This window comes from Temnothorax americanus, unplaced genomic scaffold, assembly GCF_048541705.1.
Source record: "Temnothorax americanus isolate GAGA-0224 unplaced genomic scaffold, ASM4854170v1 Scaffold3, whole genome shotgun sequence".
NCBI classification, from domain to species: domain Eukaryota; kingdom Metazoa; phylum Arthropoda; class Insecta; order Hymenoptera; family Formicidae; genus Temnothorax; species Temnothorax americanus.
The window spans coordinates 7,432,515-7,458,155 of NW_027509442.1; the positions used below are offsets into that span (position 1 = coordinate 7,432,515).

The following is a 25,641-nucleotide window of genomic DNA, read 5'->3' on the forward strand; positions in this document are numbered from 1 at the left end:
TGATAACATCCAGCCGATGGTTCGCGAACGGACGACCGTCGGTGGCGGCGGCGACGGAGGTGGTGGTGGTGACGGTGGTGGTGGTGGTGGTGTTGGCGGTGGTGGGTGGTTTCCTGTCTGGTTGGCTGACTAGGTGGATCGCGTTTCTCCTTTCCTTTCCTTTCCTTTCGGCCTCCGTTCCTTTCTCCTCCGCGAGATCAGAGGGATGGCATGGAACGGGCATGAGAATAAGGCTGTGAGAGGTGGGGGACAGGGGAGACAGAGAGAGAACGTGGATGCTAGAGATCAGGCTGTTATTTAGTTAATGACTATTCTCTCGCTCGTAGGCGCTGCCAGCAGTGCGACCAGCTTGGAATACAAGATCGTGTTTGAGATGCTTGGCGTGCTGCTGCTGCTGCTGCTGCGGCTGCTGCCGTTGCTGCCATCGGTTGTTGCTGGTAACCCCGGATAGCGGTGGATTCGGACTCTGGACAGTTTCGAGCAAGGTATTCCAGAGAGGTATACCTTACATTATCGTGTATACGTATACCGAATGCCACAGACGAAGTACGCGTCGTTGCATTGTCGTGCGTATATATCCTTTCCTCGCACCGTTGATAATGCATCGAATGTTTCATTCGCGTGGCGCGCAGTCAGCAACAAAGGGGGTTGGCAAAAAATCTTACGTATGTATCCGTGGTAACTGCGGACGTATTTGACTTCACGAAGAAGATTGAAAGTTTCGTTTTGTCGACGCCGGGGTTATAACCCGCTGACACCGGCAAATGAATTCAAATACAATTTTAGGAAACACGATTATAATATTCCCTAATAATTTTCATTTGATGTCTAACATCGAAAATAGTTCAGGTAATTTAATTTCGTTTGTATTATTGTATTTTTTTGCCGTGTAAAAAAAGAAAAACGTAATTACGTGAGAATAAATAATGCACAAACTATCACACGATTTTGTTCGTACTGTTGTAGATAAATTAAGTTTCCCAATAGTTATTTAATTTGGGATCAATCGTAAAATTTAGGAATGTGAAAATTAAGGTTTCCTTCTCAGTATAACGATATAAAGGCTGTTGTCCTTTTTATAATTTCGCTTCGCGATTGAACCCGGGTGAACTTTAGAATCCTCTCGAACTGTATGAGTCGGTAGCGGCTATCGATTCTCGATTTGTTCCTTTTTCTTTATCGAAATCTGTTTATAAGGCGTACAGCGTAGCTTACGCTGTGCGCGATAGGGATTTTGTGGGGAGGAGGGAGAGAGAGGGTTCAGAAACGAAACGAGGGACGTGGAGAAAGGTGCAAGATAAAAGTAAACGCGGGTAGATGCATGACGATGGGAGGAGAGGGCAAACGACGGCAGAGCGGGGCACTAATATCGGAACATCGACGGCCCAGTCGACTTGGGATTCGAGCGAGCTGGATGTTTAATTAGGAGCCAACGAAGGCAGGATCCGTAAAGGGACGCTAAGGGGGGGGGATTTGCGAGGGAGTACGAGTGGGAAGGCGCGGAGATGGAGGGATCCGCGATGCGCAAGGATAGGAATATCTCTATGTATAGGTGCTTGGTGCTTATAGCTATATACAGGCATGTATATGTGAGAGCGGGAGTAAGAGAGTGAAAGAGAGAGTAAGAGTGAAGGTGAGAGAATCCCTGTCGTTTCCTCCTACAGCTTATCCACCTCCATTACTCGATGGAGCTGGTGAGAGGAAAGAGAGAGGAAGAAAGAGAGGAAGGAAGAAAAGAAAGAACGAAAGGAAGAATGGCGAGAGCGAGAGAAACGCCAACACAGACGGCCAAGGAATTGTCTGCGATTTTGTTTTACCTCTCGCAGCTACCTCTCGATCGCATTCATCGATTTCTCACACTCCGCGCTTTCTCCGTTGCTCCGCACGGTCGTTAACCGAAGTCTCCTCCTATGTCTCCACCGTCAGAAAGAGACGGAAGCTGTGTGCGAAAGAACGCAAAGTGGCCTGAAATCTTCGTGTGCGCCTCGTTGAGTTACAGCCGTTGTGCAGTTACAGCTTGTGCCGCTGCTACTACAATCTATCCCTACAAAGGGCTGCTGCACGTTCGCGATTCGGATGTTTGGAGCTGCGGCAGACAGATAAACTCTTGGAATTAGTTCTCCGTACTATACTGCGCTCAGCTTACATACACGCGAACGTGCGAATTATCGTTTCAAGCGTGTTGCGCGGAGACACCGGCCAGTCTGCCGTATGAGAAAAACTTTTTTAATATGCTGCCTTAATCTCTAGCGGAGCATCGATGCAAAATACGGGTGATATGTATTTTTGATAAAGTTATAACTTTGATATATTGATTATTACTTCCTACGACAAAATATATTGAATACGCGCAGCTTTCGATACCTATAATAGTATTAAAAGTTTCTATACGATATTTAATTGTATTTTTAATCAACGCGAGTAAAAGTTTAAAAAACTTAGAAGAGAAAGCAATGTATTAGAAGAGACGAATCAATCGAAAAACTAACGAGATAAATTATATTAATAGAAAAATAGTAATAAAAATAATACATATAAAAAGAAGCATCTACCGTAAGTAGAAACGTAAGAGGATTGGTGACTTAGCAGACAGCCGCTGCCGTCATTGTTTCAGGATTGGATTTAGTGTTTCGAAACCTATACTGTTTTTCATTCTCCAGGAAAATGTATGAATCGTGTTATAGAGGCTTTTCGAGTGTGCGGCTAATGGCTGCGGAGAAGTTCCGTCTACCACCCTAAATCTACTTCTCTACCGTCGACTCGCATGGGCACACATAAACCGCACACCGATATCCTGCTACACGGTATCGATGTGCGTATGTTAGTTCGTCCACGCACGTTCTCGCACGCGCATGATTCGATATGCGCGTGTACGCGTGCATGGATCTGCTAGCGTTCCTACCTAGCGTTTCACTTTGCTCACCCACACTCTTAGCTCATCGACGCAAATCTCATTCCATGACAGTAGCTCGAAAAAGAGATTAACGGCGACCACTTTCCGCGGAGTCAGTTTTAACTTTCTCGATGGTTCATCTATTAAAACGATTACTAACGACAACCGAACAATCCTAGAAAGGGGTTAAGCTCACCGTCGCCGCAATTGTACTGTCCAGCAACTTTTACCCGATCTCCCTTGCTGCCTAATTCAAGAGTAACGCTAAAAGGATTTATGTCTATTTACAAAAAACAAGATTATTCATTTTTCGCATCTTTAAAATATTCCATAATAATTCTTTGATAGAAACTTTATATATATATATATATATAATTGCTAATTTTATAACTCTAATTTTTTTTTTAATTTTTCTATAGAATTTTTGACAAATTTAAAAAAAAAATATATATATATATATTTGTTTTAAATATATTAAAAATAATAGAATATATATATAATAAAAATAATAAAATTCATAATATAAATATCTGTTTAACATATCTACTTTGATATATGTTTTTGATATATTTTGATGTGTTTTTATAGTTATTAGAGAATATAGTTTGTTGTCAGATAATTAAATTTATTGCAGATTATAAAAATTAACGTATTTGTTGAGACGCATTAGTTTGGGATTGTTATTAATCCTATTATATAATTACATTACCTCAGATTATGCACCGATTCGACGTAATGTTTAACGCGGTCGTGAAAAAGAATGGAACGATTATGCCACCAGTTCCAGGACCTACATCAAGTTCTCACAAACGTCTACGTAGATTATCAATTATTAAAAACACGTGGTCGAGTTACACACTGAAGCTTCTCTCTCATCTCGCCGTTTTATTCCACGAAATCTCTGTCGCGACTCCATATTGCCAACTCTCATGAATCCAATCTGAGAGCACTATCGTTGTTTTTAATGACATGAATTCCACGTGACTTAAATCGTTGAAGCTTGAAAATCGCGGCTAAGCGGTTTGCAAAGAAAACCAAACGTTAGGCAGAAGCAGATACGTCACTTTACTATGCGAATATCATTCCACATAAGTGGGAGGTATATTTATAAATACGTGTCTGCTTTAAATACTCTTACAATACTCTTCCTGTTGAAATATATAAATTCGGAAACGATAGATTAATACGGTTTAGAAACGGCTATTTTAGAAAGCGTCAATATCATAGAAATCGATTTTGAAGGCTTTCACGTACGGAATCAAGATATTTATTTTATTTTTGGAGCCTTTAAGCTTCAAAGAACGAAATGTTATTTGTTTCATTTACCGTAAAATGTTATGTTTCCAGTTTCACCATACGTAAGCATAAAATTCAAGAGCTTCGACGTATTGTGCCGCAAAAATGTAATGCATCTAAATTTTGTATAAATCAAACAAAATATTTTTCGAATATATAATTACATTCTGAATTTATCATTTAAATATAAATTATTATATACTAATGTTAAAATTGCTTTCGTTAATAGCGTTTCTGCTTTATACCTATAAATATATCATATCGCGAACTTTTCCTGAAAAAGAAGCGCTTTTGCTACCGAGAAAATACGACAAATACGGTGAAATATCATTAAGCGCACATATGTGACGCTCTAAACTCCAACGCTAACGATAATTGCATTATCAAGGGCGAGGGTCGGCGATTTTCGGGGTTCGGATGAGCTCTGCTATACGCGGGGTCAACGATACCGTACGCTTGACCCCAGCTTACGAATATAGCGAGTAAATGTAACTATGGTCAGTGTGAACGAATGCCACGTTATACATCATTAGACCCCGTGAGGGTTTCGATGAGCCGCTCGTGGGTGTTAGAGAATCGCCAGATGGCCTTTCGCTGCCAAACTACGACGATATGTTTAGGGAATAAAATGGAACTACGCGCATGCCTTGCCTTCGTTTCGATTTCTTAGACGAGAGGTGATTAGTTTCCAGATATCTCGTTAGATGTATCGAGTTGTGTGTTGTATTTTTGCGCAGAAATTCTTTACATTCTTTCCATTTAACTGTATAACATGTTTGTTGTAATTGCAGAGTTATATCATTTTTAATTTCGATGCATATACTTCTGTATCTCTCTCTCTCTCTCTCTCTCTCTCTCTCTCTCTCTCTCTCTCTCTCTCTCCTCGATAAATAAATAAGATTGTAAAAAGTACACGTATTTATTATATCCTTTCCCCAGAAATATAATAGCAACGTTAAGTTATGCATACAGATAAGTTAATTTGAACGGTCAGATTACTTTTGGAATATTATTCTTGGAATATATTGCGATGTTTTCGAATGATATCGAATGATGACTCAGAACGAATTCGAAAATGTGTTTCTATATAAGTATTTATCGTAACATAATAGTGGTGCAAGGAAAGGGTAAGGAGGGGCGGCTGCCTTCACTCCATCAAAGATGAATCGAACCCTCCGGACATTCGTAATTAGGCTACACTCAGTTAGTGGACGCAGCCGGGCCAGAGTACGAACGAAATGATTGGCGGCTGAGCTACCGTCGAACGAAGAGCTTAATGAGAGCAAAAAGGAAAGATGCGGCTGTGTGGGGTCCGTGTATGACGGTCAGTACATTCGGAATATATCGCAGCACGCTTGATGATGATGAGTCCACATGTTCGCGTACACGCTGCTCGTCCGCCTAAAGTCCGCAGCAGCAGGGGTAAGCGATGTGTAGAGGAGAGGGCCATGGAGGGGTCTGAGGGCCAAACTCCCGCGGGAAGCTGCTCGATTTTGAAGTCCTCCGGAGTCGCAGACCGTGCGCCACCGCCAACTCCCTTTGGAACTCCTATACCGTATAGGAGATTTAACCGTACAGACGACCCTTCGACGCACTCTCTTGCCTAGGTGCCACTCTTCAGTCCCACCCGTTCCTCTCTGACAAATCAATTCGGACATAACGTCGTAAATACGGCACAGTTGCACGGACGAGGGAGTTTACACAGTCGGCGACGGCACTTCGGCAGCTACTCGAAATGCTAGAAACGCTAAATTGATACGAGGAATCAATGCGAGTTCAGATTATCCGTGGCAAAATAGGGTTCTAAATTCGAGAAAGAGCGAAAATTAATTTCGCTAATTGCATCAGACTAGATTTTGCTATTACTGTTCAGTGCTTTGAAATTAAAAGATGCTGATTCGAGATTGTGCGCTCCATAATAGAAAATGTTGATATAATCGAGTTCCATCCTACATTTCATTAAGTTTTACGTCTTTTATACGCCGCCGCGTTGGTTCAATGCGACAGCTAGCCTGTAAAGCATGTGCCTTCGTGATATTTTATCTATCCCCGTGAAGAGGTACTTGAGAGTCGTTCTCAAAGCGAATGATTGAAATGGTACTCGATCTATCAACACAGTCAAGCGTGTTGGCATGACGATATGAGCGAGGGACGGACTGTGATTCTTATCAGGATATGTGCCACTTCGTCCATTGTCGGCCGTAATGTGATGTCTTTGTGTAACGCCTAATATCCGTTCATACATTCGGCATATGTACGCTCAACAATATTCTTTTTGTATATACGTTCTCGAAAATTAACAGTTTAATCGACAGATTAATCTTCGATTAATCGAAACGATTCGCGTTCCATCAAACATAAACGGAAGCGAAGCGCGCACGTATCGTGTCAGCAATACACATGAACACATGTAATTTCGATCGGTGGTATCGGTGGCGTGGCAGTGTATGATGCTACAGCTGCAGGCACCGAGCTCTACAGCGCTCGATGGTGAATTGTATACGTGATGTTGTATACGCAAGGCTCACGAGATTCCTAGGGGTTGAAGGGGGCGGGAGTTGCGAGGGTGGTTATCCCGGAGCTCCGAGCTATAGAACCTTCCTGGATGAGTACCGAGGCCAGGATTAGTGCTGATTGGTTCGGCCTCGGTGTGATTAGAGATGTTATCAGCGGGGTTACGCCGCGCGCTCCCGCTGTCCGACCGTGTATCGCTGTTACGAGTTTGCGTTCTTGCAGTGTCTACCACCGCTGTTGACCCAAGAACATCCGTCTGCGATATCGCGTCGTCATATTAACGCGACAAGCACTTCAATTGTATATACGAACGTTTCTCCTTATTCATATCCATATGTCCCTTGATTAATTGCCCCTAATTGCGGTAACTAAGTAGACGAAGCGTTCGGTGGAAAAATTAATTCTGCTTTAATTAAAATTAAGATTTATAATTTCACGTAGATCAATATTTACAAGATTTATTTTATTAAGGTTTATGTAAAATTTAAAGAATATATATCACGGGAGAATAAATATCTTTTAGAAATATCTTTTAGATAAAAGTTACTTCTAAAACCAAATTCACAATTCAACAATATTCAGTTTATATTGATAACAACTATATAAAATACTGTTCTCGACGTTTAAAACTTGGTTTTTGCATATTAATATCTTACGGTTTTGATATGCAATATACTTCGAAATAACTCAAAAAAGAAAATTATTCTACCCTGCGTCTTTGCAGTTTGCCTGTATATATATACATATAGTATATGCACAAACTTAATTTTGTTATAGTTTTCCGCACAAAATCAATTTACTTCAAGTTTCTAGATAGTCGAGGAAAGAGAAATCTAAACTTTTTTAACAGATTGAGATCCCAAGTTGAACCGTTATGTAAATCATAAATACACATGTATATTCTACACGGTTCTACAATGTACTTACATAAAAGAAAATAATGCTAATCATGTTTGTTCGTAATTTTCACGTTTATTATTTCTTATTTTGACTCTTTTCTCGAAAATTGCAATGCAAAATTGGATGTAATATTAAAATTTCTCTGAAGAAAGAAAAGGGACGTTGATCAGAAGCACGTCGATATTGTCATCGCAATCGATATCTTTTAGAAAAGCTTCTCGTGTTTCGCCTGAAATGTACCTAGCAAGAAGAAGTAGAAAATGTGAAAAATACGTGCTAAGAGTCAATATAGATAGGATAGGATGGAAGTGTCGAATAAACAGCCGCGCATAGTGTGCCGAAGGTAGGTGTCGAAGAACAGGAATAACCCGGTCGTCTACCTGCTTACATCACTGACCGAAGGAAGGGCGTCAATTCTTCACAGATTGTTAAATTATTACATGAGGTTTATGGCGAGCGTCGAATCGATGGGTCGCCGGGTGCGGCCACATCGGTACGCCCGACGCCGTCTCGACTTCCAATTAGCAGCTTATCGTTTATTGGTTTTCGATATTTGTTTTTCTTTCGTGAAGCTCATCGAAACATCCTAAACGCTTCGGCGGTACGTACGCTATTTTTCGAAGAATGGAAATCAATGGTATCTTTTCCCACACGCCCGGGTACGTCAAAGACTTCCCGAGAACGTGCGCGGAATATATTAATCGATATATAAACAGTAGTGAAGTTTTTTTTTCAATTTGTTTGAAATTGACGTTAAAATTGCTGCCAAGCATTATTCTGTTAAAATTAATAACCAACACATTATTAACCGTTAAGAGCAATACTAACTAAGTAAGACAGAAAAAGATATTTCGAGAAAGAAGGGGGTAATTTATAATCACAACGAGCGATGAGAAAAGTTTGGCGTGACTTGTACCGTTTCGAAGTGAAAAGGGAGATGTGAAAAAGAGGGGAGGACGGTTCTGCCTCCTTCACCCTCTTTTTCCGCCGCGGCGGCGGTCGGGAAGAGGGCTAATATATATCAGCAAGTAAAACAAAAGCCTCGGACAAACAACGAACGGTGATGTGTCTACCTCAAGGATAGAGGCGGCAAGGGAAATGAGGATGTAGCGGGGAGGGAGACGACGTAGGCGAAGGGTTGGAACGTTTGGTGGTGAGAGGAGAGAGAGGGTTGCCGGAGTGAGATATATGGGGAGGCTTTTAGTTTCGTTAATGGCTATCTCGCAGACCGATAAGTGCCGAGATCTGTCTACCTTCGCTTGCTTTACACCTTTCTCGCTACGGCTGGTGCACGGCCGTGCCTTCGCGTTTCTATAAAAGCTGAAAAAGACATGATACCGGGAAAAGGGCCCGCGCGGTACTTAAAACGATCGTGAACGATTATGCTTCATTTTAACGGTCTGGTCATATATTTATGCATATTTGGATAAAATTATTACTTTGTAATAATTATATATAACAAATGTCATAACTTTGATGATAAAGTTCTCTAAATAAAATAAGAGAATAGAAATTAATTTTTAAATATTAGATGCAGCAGACTGTGTGCTGAAATTACCTTTTCTTCTCTACTTTATTATGACTCTCTTGTACTGATTGATACTAATTGATAGGGAAGCCGTAGTTATTATTCAAAGCTTAAACATTTTAAAAGACTAGTCTGCCAAAATAATTTGTTTAGAGATAGACACAGTCATCCTAAAAATAAGATTTAAATAAAACATATAATAAACAATTTAGTTTTAATAACTATTTAGCATAATTAAAAAATTAATATCTTCGTTAAATAAGAGTGGCAGTGTCAAGTTATTAACCCTTTGTGTAAAAATATTAGGCAAATAAATCCATTATTTTTTAGAGAAGCAACTGAAATTTATTGCCTTTTAGAGATAAAAAAAATTGACGTAAATGTAACGTGATTGCATTCTGATTGAAACCCCATAAGCTCAAGTGGCCAACGACTATATGGTTTCCCCTAGATAGATTCGTATATTCGAAGATTGATCATTGTATCCCTAACGTATCGCTAATCGTTCCTGTCAGTCATCTTGGCGTTTTGGTACAATAAAGCACTATTAGACATCCGAATGAAGTAGAAGAACGCTACCCTTGTAGCGTACTTGCTGATTGACGTTGCCCACTTTTCCGGAAGGAATGTAATTGATTAGCGATTTCCGGAGGGAAACTTCTTGTGCAAAAGCTATGCACCTATAAGATACGTGTCGTATATATCGACAAGCAAAAGAAGATCAGAAATACAATACAGCTTGAGAAATTAAGCAGATGATAATAATATTCATTAATAATAAGAATTGTTATGGATACTTATTCGTTTTATAAAAAGAAATGAGTAAAATACTTGTTTTGCGATTTCATATAAAGAAGATTAAAAATCAGTTAGTGCTTTGTGAATAGAGAGACAATGCATTTGTTGTAAAATACTGCGAAACCAGAGAACAGTTTAATTACACGCCAAAAATGATTGGTTAACCGGAATTCAGCCGAATACGAGAATAATTAGACGCAACCAGGCAAGTCTGTAGTATCGAATAACGTCAACAATGGGAGATCTAATCAGAATCGGCTATTACAATTCGCCGATACCGATTGATCGTCCGCGCATCTCGCTATCGTTTACAAAGCTTGCAAGCGCATGCTTGCACATTGCGCGTTCTCTCTCTCTCTCTCTCTCTCTCTCTCTCTCTCTCTCTCTCTCTCTCTCTCTCTCTCTCTCTCTCTCTCTCTCACTCGTCCCCTTTAACCGCGTCTCTATTTCTCTGTGTTGAACGCAGTTGCAGATGCAATGGAATACATTTAGCCAAGTACAAACAAGAAGCGTATATAGCTTTCTGCATTTCACGACGTCCAAACAGCAATAATCAAACTAATTATGTTTGCATCGACAAAGTCATCCAAAGCGAACAGCGACTACGCATGCAACTTCCTATTATTCGTTTACCTTGCGCTTGACAGAAAAACATTTTGCAATCACGTTTTCTATACAAAAACATTTTATATAGCGACCGCTTCTCGATTTTCGTGCGAAGGCGGCCAGATTCAATTTCAATTTATCGGGCGTAACAATATAATTATATAGGATATATCCTATATCACACCATGTGACGAATGACATAATTAAAAGTACATTAGATATTACTTTAATATTTTAATCCTTTTCTCTCCTTGATCGTAATATTTGATATTTTATACCACACGACGCAATATTTATTATTTTATTATGCTATATCAATTGCAATTAATTACGTTAATTCACGCGTTAACTTTCTAAGGTAGAAACAGTTATTTTCTGGTATTTGCATTATACTCTTGCGCCGCTAACACAGCCGATCTCGAAAACGCGCGTAATACAGATTTGGAGATTCGACCAAACGGATTTTGTGCCCCGTATAGCAACATGTACGTTGCGTGTTCCACGTGTTAACAATTCGGTCGCGGTTACGATGCTATTTAACTGCCCTATCGCTCTGATTACTTCCCGGTGCTTCTGGGCAACTGCGAATCAGGATTTAACGGGATGATCAGCCCTCGAAATAATCGTTCACGCATGTCTGTTCTCAAAATCGCCCAACGGTTATATGAGAAAAAAATCGACAGCTCTCTACGATCTTCGATCTAGTTTCATCAAACAGGCCCTGAAATTTGTTGTTAAATTCCGCAGGCATATAGTTCTGCTTTACACACATATTTACTATTTACTTTTAAAAAATATCGAGTAATTTCGTTTCGTTATTTGCGTCTCTCTTATATTAGTACACATAAAAATAATTCCTTACTTTTTGGCAAATAATATACTAATTTTTCAATCTTCTCGAGAAAAAGTCGAATTGGGCGATATCTTTGAGATATAGTTCTCGACGTGTTAGCACATAGATAAGACAAAATCTCAATAAGACAAAATGCCGTGTGAAACGTAGAAGAACAGTAGGGAGCAAAGAGAGGTGTTGTAATAAAGGCAAGCATGTTTATTTAGGCTTTACTTCACTCGAATCTACATTGCCTCGATCTACACCTTTGCTTTGCATTTTCCCTGTACGACGTGTCTCATCTTTTTCTGACGTTATAAAAGCGGTGCAATGGATAATAATTAACAATCGAAATAGCATTATTTATTATAAAGAAGATATTTATAATTTAATATAAGGAGTAATGTACAACGCGGCAAAACATGTATTATATTTAATCAAAAGTATTCTAATAAAAATCTCTTTCTAACAAAAAGTCAATTTAAAATTACGTGTTATATATTAAGATCTTGTATGTTTAACGCAATCAGGATTTTATTTTCTTGATAAGAAAACAATCCCATATCTTTTGCAATAGCCTCAATTAAATTGTGTCCCTTCTCATCGACAAATAGGAGCCATTTAAAATAATAAGTAAGTAATTAGGTGTCTACTTGAGAGTACGTGTTGTGTCTGACAATTTCTGAAAATAACGATTTACAACGCGTACGTTGGCGCGAGAGCGATGAGCGACCACCTTCCTTCAAAGATCCGACGAGATGGACGTGCATTGTATTCTCAGAACTGAGATCATCGTTCACACTCTCAATGTCCAAATCTCATTTTCCACTCCTCCAATAAGTCACGGTACGTTTAGCATTCTCCGCAGTTATTCTTGTATTTCTTGCTCCCGGAATCTCAACACCTCGGCCGCATCCTCCACCGGCTCCCTGATGCTGGCCGGTCCATTCAACGTCGTTGTACACTAACATACCCACATGACTCTCTCCATCATCGGAATAGGATTTAATTTAGTAGAAACACTTATATGAGCTACTTGTAACTGCAGTGGCTCTCAAATTCAACAGGCACCGGTATATATTCGAGCGACGATATAATTTTTCAAGCAAAATATATCGATGCAACGTATATTATATCAACCGTTTAACTAACGGTATAAACTGATTCTTTCTTTTAATTCAAAAGTATCACATAACAATATTAAAAATCAGTCTATTGCATGCTTGTGTTCAATTTTGATAATAAACAAATATATAAATACCAACGTAATTCTACATTGCTCGTGAAAGTTGTTATTTTTTTGCCATTTCACCCTTATAAGTACGTCATAGCGTCACGGATAGCTCTGTTGATGAAGACTGAGCAAAGCTGTTGGAAGATGAGGCGAAACTAGTCGGGTCCGTATACTCCAGTAGTTGTTTTGACACGAATATGGGTTTCTTTTGCGATTTCGATCCGCTCGTTACATCGAGCCAGTAGGTTGGATTACCCGTGACCGACACCTGGAGGTGGGAATGGTCCTTTTCAAGGACGCCGAACAACGGATATGCGCATAGTCATCATCGATTCCTCATCGAGCGTTGATTCTCCCTCCGTCGCGTTTCTTCTTCATCTTCTTCTTCCCTTTCTTCCACTGCACTGTTTCCTTTACCACATTGCAATCCGGTTCTGCGCTGTCCGCGCCAGGCCGTTAAGACGGTTCCAAAACCGATTAGACACACACCGCCGGCCATTGATGGTCCGGTGAACGTTCGTTCAATTATATTATCCAGAAAGTAGAACTTGGAACGATGGAGTGCAATTTAAGATTTAAATATTACTTCGATTTCTTTCAAAATGCAGATCGTCACGGTTGAGTTATGTGAATTTCTTTATTTTAAATGTGCAAAATATAATTATTAACTAAAATTTATATATAAAATTAACTTAATATTTAAATAAACGCGAGTTTTTTATATGTATAGATGGATCAACTAAAAAATATATATATATATATATATATATATATATATATATATATATATAGTGTACACACATAAAAATCTATCTATATACATTTTAAAGAAAAAAATGATTCAATTCGGATAATGTAATTTTGATGTCGATAAATAACAAACAAAATCTGTTTTTATAATATTAATTTAGCTTGAACCGTGTCGCTCTTAATTACCGAATGCGATACCGAAGCCAAAGCAGCCTGTAAATCCTACGACTGACATACTTAATAATATCGAGGTACTGCACGTGGTTGCCATAGATATACAAATGTATTAGGTAGCGGCGTTATTGAATCGTGTAGCATTGAACAAGTGCGACGGAGCCTGTCGCCTCGCGCCATGATACCCACGCTGCCACTTCCGGTCCTCCCCCGCGCCCCGATCGCTGCGGTATGACGTAAGCCTCATCCTCGCAACGCATCAGAAGTTCATAATATTTTAATAATGACGGCTACCTGCTGCCGACACCAACCGTCGCCATTATGATGCTAATTTGGTAACGATACGCATCACTACTGCGTCGACGGGCTGCGTCGTGTACCAGATGGCATCTGGATTGTACCCTATTGTTCTCGCGCGCATAACACTTTGCGCATATCCACTTTGAGAGTGGATATATAAATCTGTGGAATATTGCGAACAATACTGCCGACACTCTTCTTCTCTCTCTCTCTCTCTCTCCTTCTTTCTTTCTCGTTTTTACGCTTTATTATTCTTCATGCTTCACTCCGGTTGAAGCTCCGATTACAACGAGCGCGAGAGAAGCTGCTCTAATATCGCGACTTCTGTGTACCGAGTCTATTTCAAAGGTCGAATTTGCACGGTGCAAAAGGTTTTTGATACGCTTTTTGCGGACGGTAAAATATCGCAGGATATATTGACGAACGATCTTGTTCACGTTTATACGAAACATCTTGATATGAACAAACTTGGTTTCCCAGTTGCCTATATAGATGGAAATTATCTACGCTTTTTCATCTGCGTTTGGCTCGTATCTGCTAAACGTAATTTTAACAAAAAGTTTTTCTTACGTAACAACTTTTTATCATCGGACCTCGAAATATTATATTTCGTATACAATAAATCGCGTGGCATTTAAGAAGCTTTGGCTTCGGTATCGCATTCGGTAATTAAGAGCGACACGGTTCAAGCTAAATTAATATTATAAAAACAGATTTTGTTTGTTATTTATCGACATCAAAATTACATTATCCGAAGAATTAATTCTTCAGTAACACTTCCGTTTCTCGAATCTTCGTATTTTCCCCACATCTCACAGCTCTTTCTGCAATAATATTACAAGTTTATCCGCTCTGGACGAGCAAATGTGCCTACGCCCTATACGGCTAAGTGTATTCGGTAAATATGTGCGGTCAGTCGGAGTTTTCCGAATAATAACGACGTGACAATCTTGAAGAAGAGTCCTCGAGGGATTAGGGACGTTTGAGTAAATGCATGATTGGTAGTCGAAGAAGCGGTCTCGAGCGAGATACTTGTGGTCTGGGTCGGTGGATTGGAGAGGTTCCGGTTGATCGGATTGCCGATTACCAAGGGGGGAAGCGTTGGTGGGGCAAGGAGGAGAGGGTCACGATTGCACGGCAGGAACCGGTACGTAGGAGAAAAGGGACACGATATAAACTGGGTAGGAAAGAGACACAGTGAAGATCACTTCCGCTCCACGGAGCGTACTAGAATACCGTGGAGTACGGTCTGGCCCTCCGATTCCTTCGTTAATAGCTTCACGAAGACACGTCTTACGCCATTAGACTGGATCCTCGATAAAAATTGATAACAGATTCGTCATCGGTATTCACGATCTTTTTTATGCAGATGAAGAAAAAGTGTAGGTGATACTTGAAAGAAGAAACTGTGTGATGATACTGCGGGAGAGCTTTACGATAAACACAAAAAAGAACATTACCGAAAAGAAATACCGTGTCAAAATACTGTCAGCAGTAACGCTTCACGCGTCATCGATTCCTTTGCGCTCTGAATCCTGTCGCGTTCACCATACGCGACGTTCACAACCTTCACATTAAGCATTTATCCGCAAACGCGTGCCCCTAGAAATCTTTTGGTTCCAAACTATCCGAAACAAGCGAACCCGAACAAGGCGAGAAGTAAGAACGAACCCTCTTTCTCGCCGTCTCTATCTCCGCTAAGCTATATAAAGTCGTTCACCCCGATTCAGACAATCTAGTGTCTGCGCACGGCTGCCGGCTAACTCGGGAATGATCCGTGATTGTATTAATATCACAACACGCCCGGGTATGTATTTATACGTCTTTTATCTCTCCATCTCCCTTTCTTTCTCTCTCTTTCACTCGCGTCCTAAACGAGCTCTATCGTCGTGCCGCGAATTTATGCGATCATCTTGTTCGTCTGTCCGTCTCTCGACGTACATACGTACATGTACGATGTACACCCAGACAGATCGTGCATTTTTGCTGCTAGGAAGGACTCCCAGTCTCTGTTGGAACCATAACAATAAGGGAAACTAGTTATCGATCCCGTGAGTATCTGCCGCGCGCTATGACTTTACTTTAACTCGCAATCGCAACCCGGGATACATTTCTTAGTCACACTTGAAACGAGTATATTTTTTTATTCTAATACTGAGATGTGAGAACAGATCGCTTTGGTGAAACGGATATATCAAGTGGAATATTAATAGATAATTAAATATAAAATTTTATTATTTTAATATTTTACAGAATACACACACACACACACACACACACACACACACACAAGAGTGAATATAAAGAGTGAAAATTTGTATTTACAACTGATTCATAACGATTGATATTAATACGAGAAAAACGAGATTAAATTTATTGAATTCAATCATTTGCGTTGTAGACTGAACTTAAGATTGATAACTATCGATCCAGCAAAGACGGCAAAGAACAGAACAGTTTTTATATACAAATTCCAACGTTATGTCCGTTATGTTACTAGCAAGATATGCGTTTTTCTACGTTCATCTTTTTTTTCCGAGTATATCTCCGCTTCAGTTTTTAGTCCGAAATCTACTTAAAAATTTCTTAGTATTCAATACACATTTTACGTCAAAACCATTTATCCCAAACGAACGTAAATCTCAGCTAAAACAAACCGTCCATGCATTCAAGAGCAACGCAAAACATCAAACACCAAAATGGATTTAATGGGCGCTTTGAGTTCTGTACTTCATTACACTTAGCGGAAACGAGCGCTGCGTTAAAACTTAAAATGCAAAACATATAATAAACTGAATCTCGCCTGTTAATTAATACCTGTTAATTAACCTCCATTTCTGCATCATTAAGAGTATCGAACTTTTTAGTTAATAGCTACACTGAGAAAGAAAAAGCTGTTGCTTCAATTAAAGTGCTATCACGGGCTGCCAAAAACACAAGTAGTTTATTCAATTGTATTATTATTAGACCCAATATCTGGATTATTAAACTAATAATTTATTGGTTTAATAATCCAGATATTGGGTCTAATAATAATACAATTGAATAAACTACTTGTGTTTTTGGCACCCCGTGATAGCATTTTAATTGAAGCAACAGTTTTTTTTCAGTGTAGAATAAGATACTTAATAGAAAATAATCATTGTGCACCTGTCTTGCTTCTCTCAATTTCACCGAAACTGCATAGCATTCCAAAAATTTATCTCTTTTCTAGTCTATATTGATGCAATATTTTAATTACACATTGACTTACAACGTCATATCTGTATTACATCAGATATAATGTCGATTAAAGTAAATAATTAAAAACTGATAACACTAATTACACATATTGTGCCAAATGAAAAGCGTTTATACAAAAACCGAATACTCTTTGTATTCGAACGCAACTAGGTATTCGTAAGTAAAGTTTCAATGAAACAGAAGCGTCGCTGAATGTAGAATTGCAATGTCTATCGGAACGCGGGTCTCTCTCCCAAAAGCAGCAAAGCAGCGGTTTTAGGGTTCCCCTTTTCGACGCGCGCGACGGCGAGAAGAGGCGTTGAAAGACGAGAAAGTGAGATGGTGGATGGTGCCTTCGAAGCATCGTGAAATAAGACAGGAAGGAGCAAGAGACGCGATTGTGACTTTTGAACGAGTTCCATTCTGTCTCTCTTTCTCTCTCTCTCTCTCTCTTCTCGGCTGCTACGCATATTGTTCTATTTATGTAACCATTGTTCATCCATCGTTTAGGATAAATTTAGCTGGCAGACGAAGTGAGAGAGCGCGAGAGCGAGCGAGAGAGAGAGAGAGAGAGAGAGAGAGAGAGCTGCGCGGCTGGCTGTCGGCGGTATGTCGGGTCGACTTTTTAAATGTTTCTTCTCTCAGGCTTCGATCCCTTACTCTTTCTAGCTGGCACCCTCTCTCTTTTCGAGTCTGTCCCTGCGCGCGTGTGCTATTAATGATACCGATTAATTTAGAACTATTGGGTTTCCCAATTAGCCAATCGGGGCTCGCGATATATGCCGCGGAGAGCCTACCCGTTTTTCGCAGCTTTCGAACCAAACCAAACATGGACTGAATTTGCGATACGACATCGCGCGTTTTATAGGTTCCATAGCCTTTTTTAACCGTCCTTCTGGCTGTCGATTCTCGCTCGATAAGCATTTTTTTTTTATTTGCATATTTTTTTAGTTAAATTTCTGCAGAAATATTAAAATGTTATTAGAAATTACATACAAGTTATTTACATAATCCTTTACACGATTTAATCCCATCTCCTTTTTTTCTCCCTTCGAATATATATTATATATTTATCTTAAGCTATATATAATACATATTATAGCTTTGTTATATAATATATTATATATATATTTATCAGTTATATCGAGATATCTAATCTGAATGTGAAGCTATTACTCGTCTTTTAATCAAACGTATATCAAAAGCAAAATATACATTTTAGAAATATAGCTGACCGTATATATACATCTATCACAAACACGCGCCTTTCATAACTAGATTACTGATTTATTATGTAGAGGAAATGTAATGTGTTAAAGCTATCTAAAAAAAAAAAGTCGCAAACGTCAATTGCGCGTGCTGACGAGAGAATCATATTACATGTTACGAAATGTGCATTGAGAAAGTATAGGAAGCCCATAGCGGACCGATCGAATTTCTACTTTCTTACTCCCCGTATTTCATCCCATGGTCTGCCAAATCTTATGCATGCTGATCGTGCCAAATACCTTCCTACGTTCCATCTATTTCCTCCTGGCAGAACGTTCGCGGATCCGTATTATTTTTATCTGGTCATTCACAGCCTTCGCTCGGAGAGGAAACATTCCACTTTTCTTTTTTCTTTTACCTTCTCTTTCCCCTTTGCTTCCTTCTTCTTTTTGTATCGAGCGCGTCTGGAAAAACTATAGATGTGCTATTATTTCGACGTGTTTCCCCGTTTCGCGAGCCGCATGTCGGTATGCGATTATCGATAATCGTTAGGCTGTCTCGTCCGCCATTCAACTCGCATCGTCGGATCAGTCGCTCCGGCCTGTACCGTGCAACAAAGCTATAATTATTAGAGCGCGCGTCATCTGGCGTAACTACCACACGAGCATTTATAAGGGCGTACTCTCATTCCCTTTCCCTTGTCTCCTATTCCGTGACATCATAACTCACGAATATATTCCTTCAGTCGTATATTTCGGAAGACGCACTTCCCAATTTATCGTCACATTGTGATTACGAACTAGACGCATAACTATAGATAACTATAGAGTCAAGATGAAATTCCTTCGTTCTAACGCATTCTCTCGGCCTGTCTAGCCAACGTGCCTTAGGCATTTCCATTAAAACTAATAACTGATTCGTTGGAGATCCGAGCCATAAAAGCAATATCGATAGAAGCTTCAAAATTATTTTTTGCCACGTTTGAAAATCTACCTCTCGTCGTCTTAGGTCCGTATCGTTCTCTCGGTGCTTCAATTAATCCGGCTAATTCGTCTGGCGCACGAGTGCGCGAACAGAATAGGAAGATGCGCGAACGAACGTGCGTGAGTCAATGCACGTACGTGAACCGAGGGATAAAGAGAGGTAAAGATACAAGTAACTTCTTACATAGATAAGCAAGTGAAGCACGTATTTTAAGTTGCTCGCTATGTTGACTACGTCGCTGTCATTTATCGTGCACGCATAAATCAGCGCCAGTCTTGTTCACCGCCTTATTCCGGTGTAATCGTGAAAGATGACCCACCTTCCGGCGGATAATATCGAGGAAGTACACGAGTAAGTGCATAACGATAATTATGTTGCGCAATAGATGATACTTCGCTTGATGCAATAATCCACAAAATAAGGCTACAATTAAAAATTTATCGTTAAATACCAAAAGTTAATTAATATAAATGTAAAAAATACTAAAGAGTAAAAGACAATGGATCAATTAGTGGATGTTAGATTTAATCGTGCTGCGAAACGACTTAAATGTCAAGTTATATCGTGGTATATATGCAGCTAAGCAGTTTAATTACGCGAATTCCCAAGATTATGTCTAACCATCGAATCGAACAATATACGAGAAATCAAACTGATCAATTCCATTTTCTGCAATGTAGTTTCTTAGTTTCAAGTTTCTTAATTTTAGTATCGGAACACATGATTTTATAAGTTCATCAATTTTTTCTAATCAACACATTTATATTGCTTTATCATAATTCCATTCATGGGATTGACCAATTCGGCTTCTGAGAAACTTATATGTGTTTATCAAAAATTGCGCAATTAAAACAAATGGCCGAATTAAGGAAAACGAGTTGGGATAGATATACAGGCTCTTGCGAAATTAATCTCTTCTGAATTAAAGGATATAAATAAAAAATTATTTTTTGCTTTCGCTATTTTGCTTCATTTGTATGCTCAAGTATATGAATTTTTATCTGATTTTTCTTATTATTCTTAAATTATGTCGTATCTTGCTTTCAATTTTTCGCAAATATTTATTGCGCTATCGCTTACAAAAGCGCGTGTATATAGGTGTATATAATATGTAAGCGTGCGTGTCTGCAGTGTATCGAGCTCAAGTCCGTGGATTCGCTAAACCCAAATGACTGCGCGGATATCAGTCATCCCTGCGAGATCTCGCGAAACTGCGAGGAATGCCTAATGCTCCGCCATCTCTCGGAGAGTTTAAGGACTTCTTTGACGATTTTACGTATTTCGTACAAAAAAAATGTGCTTTGGAAATTGCAAAAGTTTTCCCTAAATCGTCAATGCAACCTCATCAATTGTACATGACTTATAATTGGGGAGACGCGAGCTGATAAACGAGATACTTTTGTGTTTTAAGAATTATGCATTTCTTAAAACTAATGAGCTTATAGTATTTAATAGTTCAAACAAATTTTTCGTTCACAATTTAACTATATCAAAGATTTTCCTACAAAGCATCCTAGTTTCACACATATCATGTATAATAAGAAATAAAAAATTTATTTGCGTAAAAATAACTTATCGCGAAAATGAAGACTGTATTTTCTTCAACTACCTTTTAATTGACAACATATATATACGTATATATAAGTGAAAGATTAATTTGTGCCCACTTTGCTGATTTATAAATATAATTACATATCAATTTGTTATTAGATAATAGAATTGGAATGCCAATTCAATTATTGCATTTGGACCTAAACCAAAAATGAAGATTAATCGATAATAAATATAACTCTGATATGTGTAATGCAAATATTTGTCATTTGTGGTGCGTGAGAAATCGATGTAAGCGTATTTCTTGAAATCACGTGATATTGATCACAATAATTAATATGTAACATACGACATTTTTATGATTCATCTATACTATATCGTTTTAATTCAAAGAATCGCGCACAAGAAAGAGGTAAAGCTCCCTTGCAACTAAAAAGGACGACGGTCGGTTCTCACATTCTCGACGGTCTTTTAAAGAGAAGAGTTCCACGAGTCCTTTCCCATCCTATCCTGGTCTAACTCCCATGAGGAGTCGCTCCCGTACGTAGACCAGATTTATGTGTAAAACTCCCGCGCGCGCTCGCGCGCGCCGCCCTCTTCGTCCGAGTTGACGGTGATGCCAGGAAACGATCCCTCAGGACTCAAGAATAAACTTACTCTTAACGATTGGGAGATCTGTATGATTGTCAGGACAACACAATCATAATCTGGTACGACGCTATCGAAATCATTCGGAATGTTTGCCGATGTATCACTCGATGCGAATTGAAGTAGCCCTTGCAATGAACACTTTAAGCATGATGAAATAACAAATATCTGTCTCTAAAAATTATTGCGGTGTAAGATCTTTTGTTATATATATTATATATATACAAAACATAAAATCTTTCGTTGTAAATTAAATTTCATATAGTTATGTAGCAGAATAAAATCTCATATCTATTCAATCGTAAAATCATTTAAATATATCATATAGTAAATTATAGACTCGTCAACGTATGACGATTCCTTTCTGCTTTTTAATAACAGAATTATTGGCAGTATTTTAGTAACTACATCCCGCACTTAACGCGGCTTATAACAACGATTTGTATATATAACGGAAAAATTATATAGCGTCAGAGAAATGAGCTCGTTGCCCATCGAGAGGCGTAAGCGAAGATACATAACCCAACAAAATTCCATGCGTACCAGGATCATCCCGAAACCACGTAATAAGTTAATCATGAAGTTATGCAACACGAAGAAAGTCGTGAGCGTTTTACAATCTCAGACACATTTGCAGCTTTCCAACGTTTTCTCTAAACTTTTACTGTTGCAACTTTCTCCGTGAATATTTTACTTTATTTCGTCCTAGCTGCTATTTGCTAAAAACTGTAACGCGACTTTGCCAAGTGCATTTTCCGAGCACTCTCAGGCTTGAGTAATTCCCTCCCTCCGTAATTATCTAGTTTGCAAGTGACCGCATACGATGGTTCGTGCTCAAAATCATAGACCTTGCAATTCTACGTGGGTACTATCGTTCGAAGCAAACTAATGTTTCCTCAGGCCACTTAATAATTCCGCACGCGGCGCGTAGACGCGTGACCTGGACAGTTCCCACGCACGATGCGGAACACCACGCACCAAAGTGACGTATCACATACGTGATCATGTTCTAATGCATCGTACGTTTCTTCGGAAATAACAATTAGACGGCGAACAAGGCTACTTATAACGCAATCGTACGACTGCCGTGGAAGCTTTATAGTTTTGTTCTTCGAAGCACAGGCTGAATTACATCAGTTAAAGATTCAAACTTTTACTATTTGCTAAAAATAGTAAAATGCGTAATTTAGAAATTAAATTTTTCCCACTTCATAAAATTTAAAACTTACGAAACATTATGTTGTCACTGCGTTCGTTCTAGTATAAAGTTTAACTGTTCCGTACATACAGAGGACACACCTATATCTTACCGCAATAAACATAATATTGTAATGTAATGAACACAAATATACGAAACGTAATAATCGTAAAGAGCCGATTTTATTCCCGGCATTCGGCATTAAAAGTCAAGGATCCCGATGGAACGATCCGACGTCTAACGTTATTTTATATCTTCATCGTCGAGTTTGCCGCAAAAACCTTTCTCCGCCATTCGCATTGTGCGCGCGCTATAATCATATTCATATCTGATCCGAATAGCAATTCGCGATCTAACCGTATGTACAAATATCACCATACTGACGAGCATGTAAGTATTATTATGCGACGGCATGATAGAGAGACCTCTTCGGCATTCCGTCATGTTCGCGTTTCCCAGATCGAAATAATGCTATGCGGACATTATAATCGTAAATATGGGGCCGCCACTTGCCCGCGTGAGAGGTATCTACATGCCATCCGCCTATTTCAAAAGAGAATTATAATTTATTATTACTACGGATACGCGCCGAATAACAAGCGTAAAACCGCTGATACACATGCACGCTTCACTCTTTCACGAACCAGGTCGAGTCCCGATCGATCTTTGAATAAGTTACGCGCTCTATATACTCGTCATCCGTCTCGTCAATCGTTGTCAAATTTTTTCAGCTTCTGACAAAATTATAGAAACTTTCTTTTCGAAATTCAACGGAAATTTACCGCTTTTTAATGTCTGCATCCCTTCGCACATGTATCACATAATAAAAATGCACGACTTTCCATATAATATAAAAAAGCATTGCATTTTTATATTACATTTATAATAATATGAATTATTTTAAATGATACCGAATTGAGACATTTTTATAACTTTTGATTATAAAATTGATAGATAATGTATATACAATAACAATATTTATAATTGTAATTATATATTATGTATAGTCTAAATTTTTTTTATCAATATCAATTGGATGCGAAGGATTCAAAGATAGAAATTATAAATCTAATTATTTAACCGCGTGTGAATATAAATTTTCGATACTCGACATTGACATGTATTTCAAAGTTTTGGTTCTAATATTGACATTTTGAGCTTACGTATACAAATTTATTGAAATGCAATTATAATGAATTTTTCTAATAAAAATGGGAGCTATCTATATATATAACTGTGCTATTTATAAAAATTAACCAAGACTTTTTAAAACACTTGTATATTTTCGCACTAATTGTAAGTGTGATAGCGCTTCGTTAATCATCAGACGGATATTTAGCCGAGTTCGACATCTGCTGTACTATTCCGTACATGAGACTTATGGCTGTTATATAGGGGCTGCCGATAAATCGAAGAACTCGAGTGAGGAATATCAATTCGCGAGGTGGCCTCTACTGAACGTGGCACGACATTGAAAGGAATGTAAATGCGTTATGAGTACCGGCCCAGTTCTACAGTGTCACGAAGCATTCGTCAACGTGTCCGCTTGTGGCTTACAGATTGCCCTATAAATGAACGGTAGTCTCAGAAAAACGCATGATACTATAGGCCGTACGTGATGCGCAGACAAGTCGAATTTTGTGGAGAAAGATCTGTACGTGATAATAAAAATTCAAAAAATCAATCCGAACATTCCTAAATGTGCCAACTGTTTGCTTCTGCCTACAAAATTGAAGATACAACAAACACGTGAGCCGCGTGTCGATAACGTACCAAATATGTATATAAGCTTAAGTGGGAACTTTTACAAGGTGGCGAGTAACAATCCAGGAAATATTTACTTCGCATTATAACTGAATTAACACAATGTGAGAATAATATATAAGAAAAAAACTAGGATTATGAGACATAATAGAAATTTAAAACGTTGAAGTATAATTTTAAATTCCTCCCCAAAAAATATAAAAGTTTCATATCTGTCGCATCATCTATGTATAATCTGTAATTATATAATACGAATCCATTATATCGTATTTAAAATATATGAAACGTTTAATAATTATTGTTATAAACGATGCTTATTATCAAACATGAAGTTCAACGTGACGCATATAATTGAACCGCGAAATTACAGCCGTTTCATTATCATCGCGATAAGTAAATCATGCGAGAGTTTTTCTTGTCCTTCTGTTAGACGAACGATCGCGATCATCGACAACAACGATCGAAATCAATGGGATTGGGCGCGTATCGTTAAAAGCAAGCGGACCACCAAGACCGGCGGGGCAAGTATCACGGTGTCAATTAATGAGCCCCCTACCCGGGACCCCAGGATTCTCGAACGTTATGTGGAACGGTCTCCAAAGAGAGTCCCGCGGAGGGGCAAAAGGAGGAGTTCTTGAGGCTCCTGTGGTTTTGTCGCGCGATTCCTGGTAGGCAGCCATAATAAATACATAATATGCACATAAAGGCGAGCCGGCGCGATCGAAATGATCAAGAGAAATCCTCACCCGTTCCCGCCGCTCCGTGGGTGGTTCTTTCAGTTTCGCGTCGTGCCGTTTCTCGTTCAAGCGCGCGTTCCAGCCGGCAAAGTGAAAATCACATCGTTTCCCTACTCGGGTGTTCGAACAGCTGGGAGCCCTTGCGAACGTTCATTGTTGAAAGACGTAATCTACGAGGCCCTAAAGTTTTTATCGCGCCGCCATCTAGAGCGTGACATAAACTTTACTGCTAAAATGTTGTATGTAATATGCAATTCAATTATGAATCAATCGGCGTACACAAATAAAATGGCAAGAACGTTATGAATCTATCTTTTACGTTTAAATTAGCAATATATGAATATATTTTATTTTATCGGATTATAAATTCTGAATCAGTATTATATACAAAATTAATTTTCACTTTTAATTGTTATATCTTTCTGAAAATATTTTTTAATATTTACTTTACGTAATATTAAGTCCAATATTCGGTATAAAATGTATGACGATACAGTGTTTAA

At 38.8% G+C, this 25,641-nt stretch overlaps 2 protein-coding genes across 9 annotated transcripts in view; one reads left to right on the forward strand and one right to left on the reverse strand.

Annotated features, from left to right (window-relative positions):
- The window catches only part of LOC143900272 (uncharacterized), a 227,408-nt gene that overhangs the window by 201,257 nt on the left and 510 nt on the right, over positions 1 to 25,641 (forward strand). For 5 of the 8 annotated variants that reach the window (XR_013257736.1, XR_013257738.1, XR_013257740.1 and 2 more), the window contains one exon: positions 327 to 945. The exons of 1 other annotated variant lie outside the window; for it this stretch is intronic. Coding sequence is in view for 3 of the 7 variants with exons in the window: in XM_077411417.1 (XP_077267543.1) it covers positions 327 to 451 (125 nt within the window). In the remaining 4 variants the exon portion in view is untranslated. Of the gene's footprint in view, positions 1 to 326; positions 946 to 25,641 lie in introns of those variants that run through there. 2 more of the 8 variants (XM_077411418.1, XM_077411419.1) reach the window with 2 other exon arrangements.
- Positions 1 to 25,641, reverse strand: part of LOC143900269 (18S rRNA (guanine-N(7))-methyltransferase) — a 166,205-nt gene that overhangs the window by 75,360 nt on the left and 65,204 nt on the right. The gene's annotated exons all lie outside the window — the stretch shown is intronic.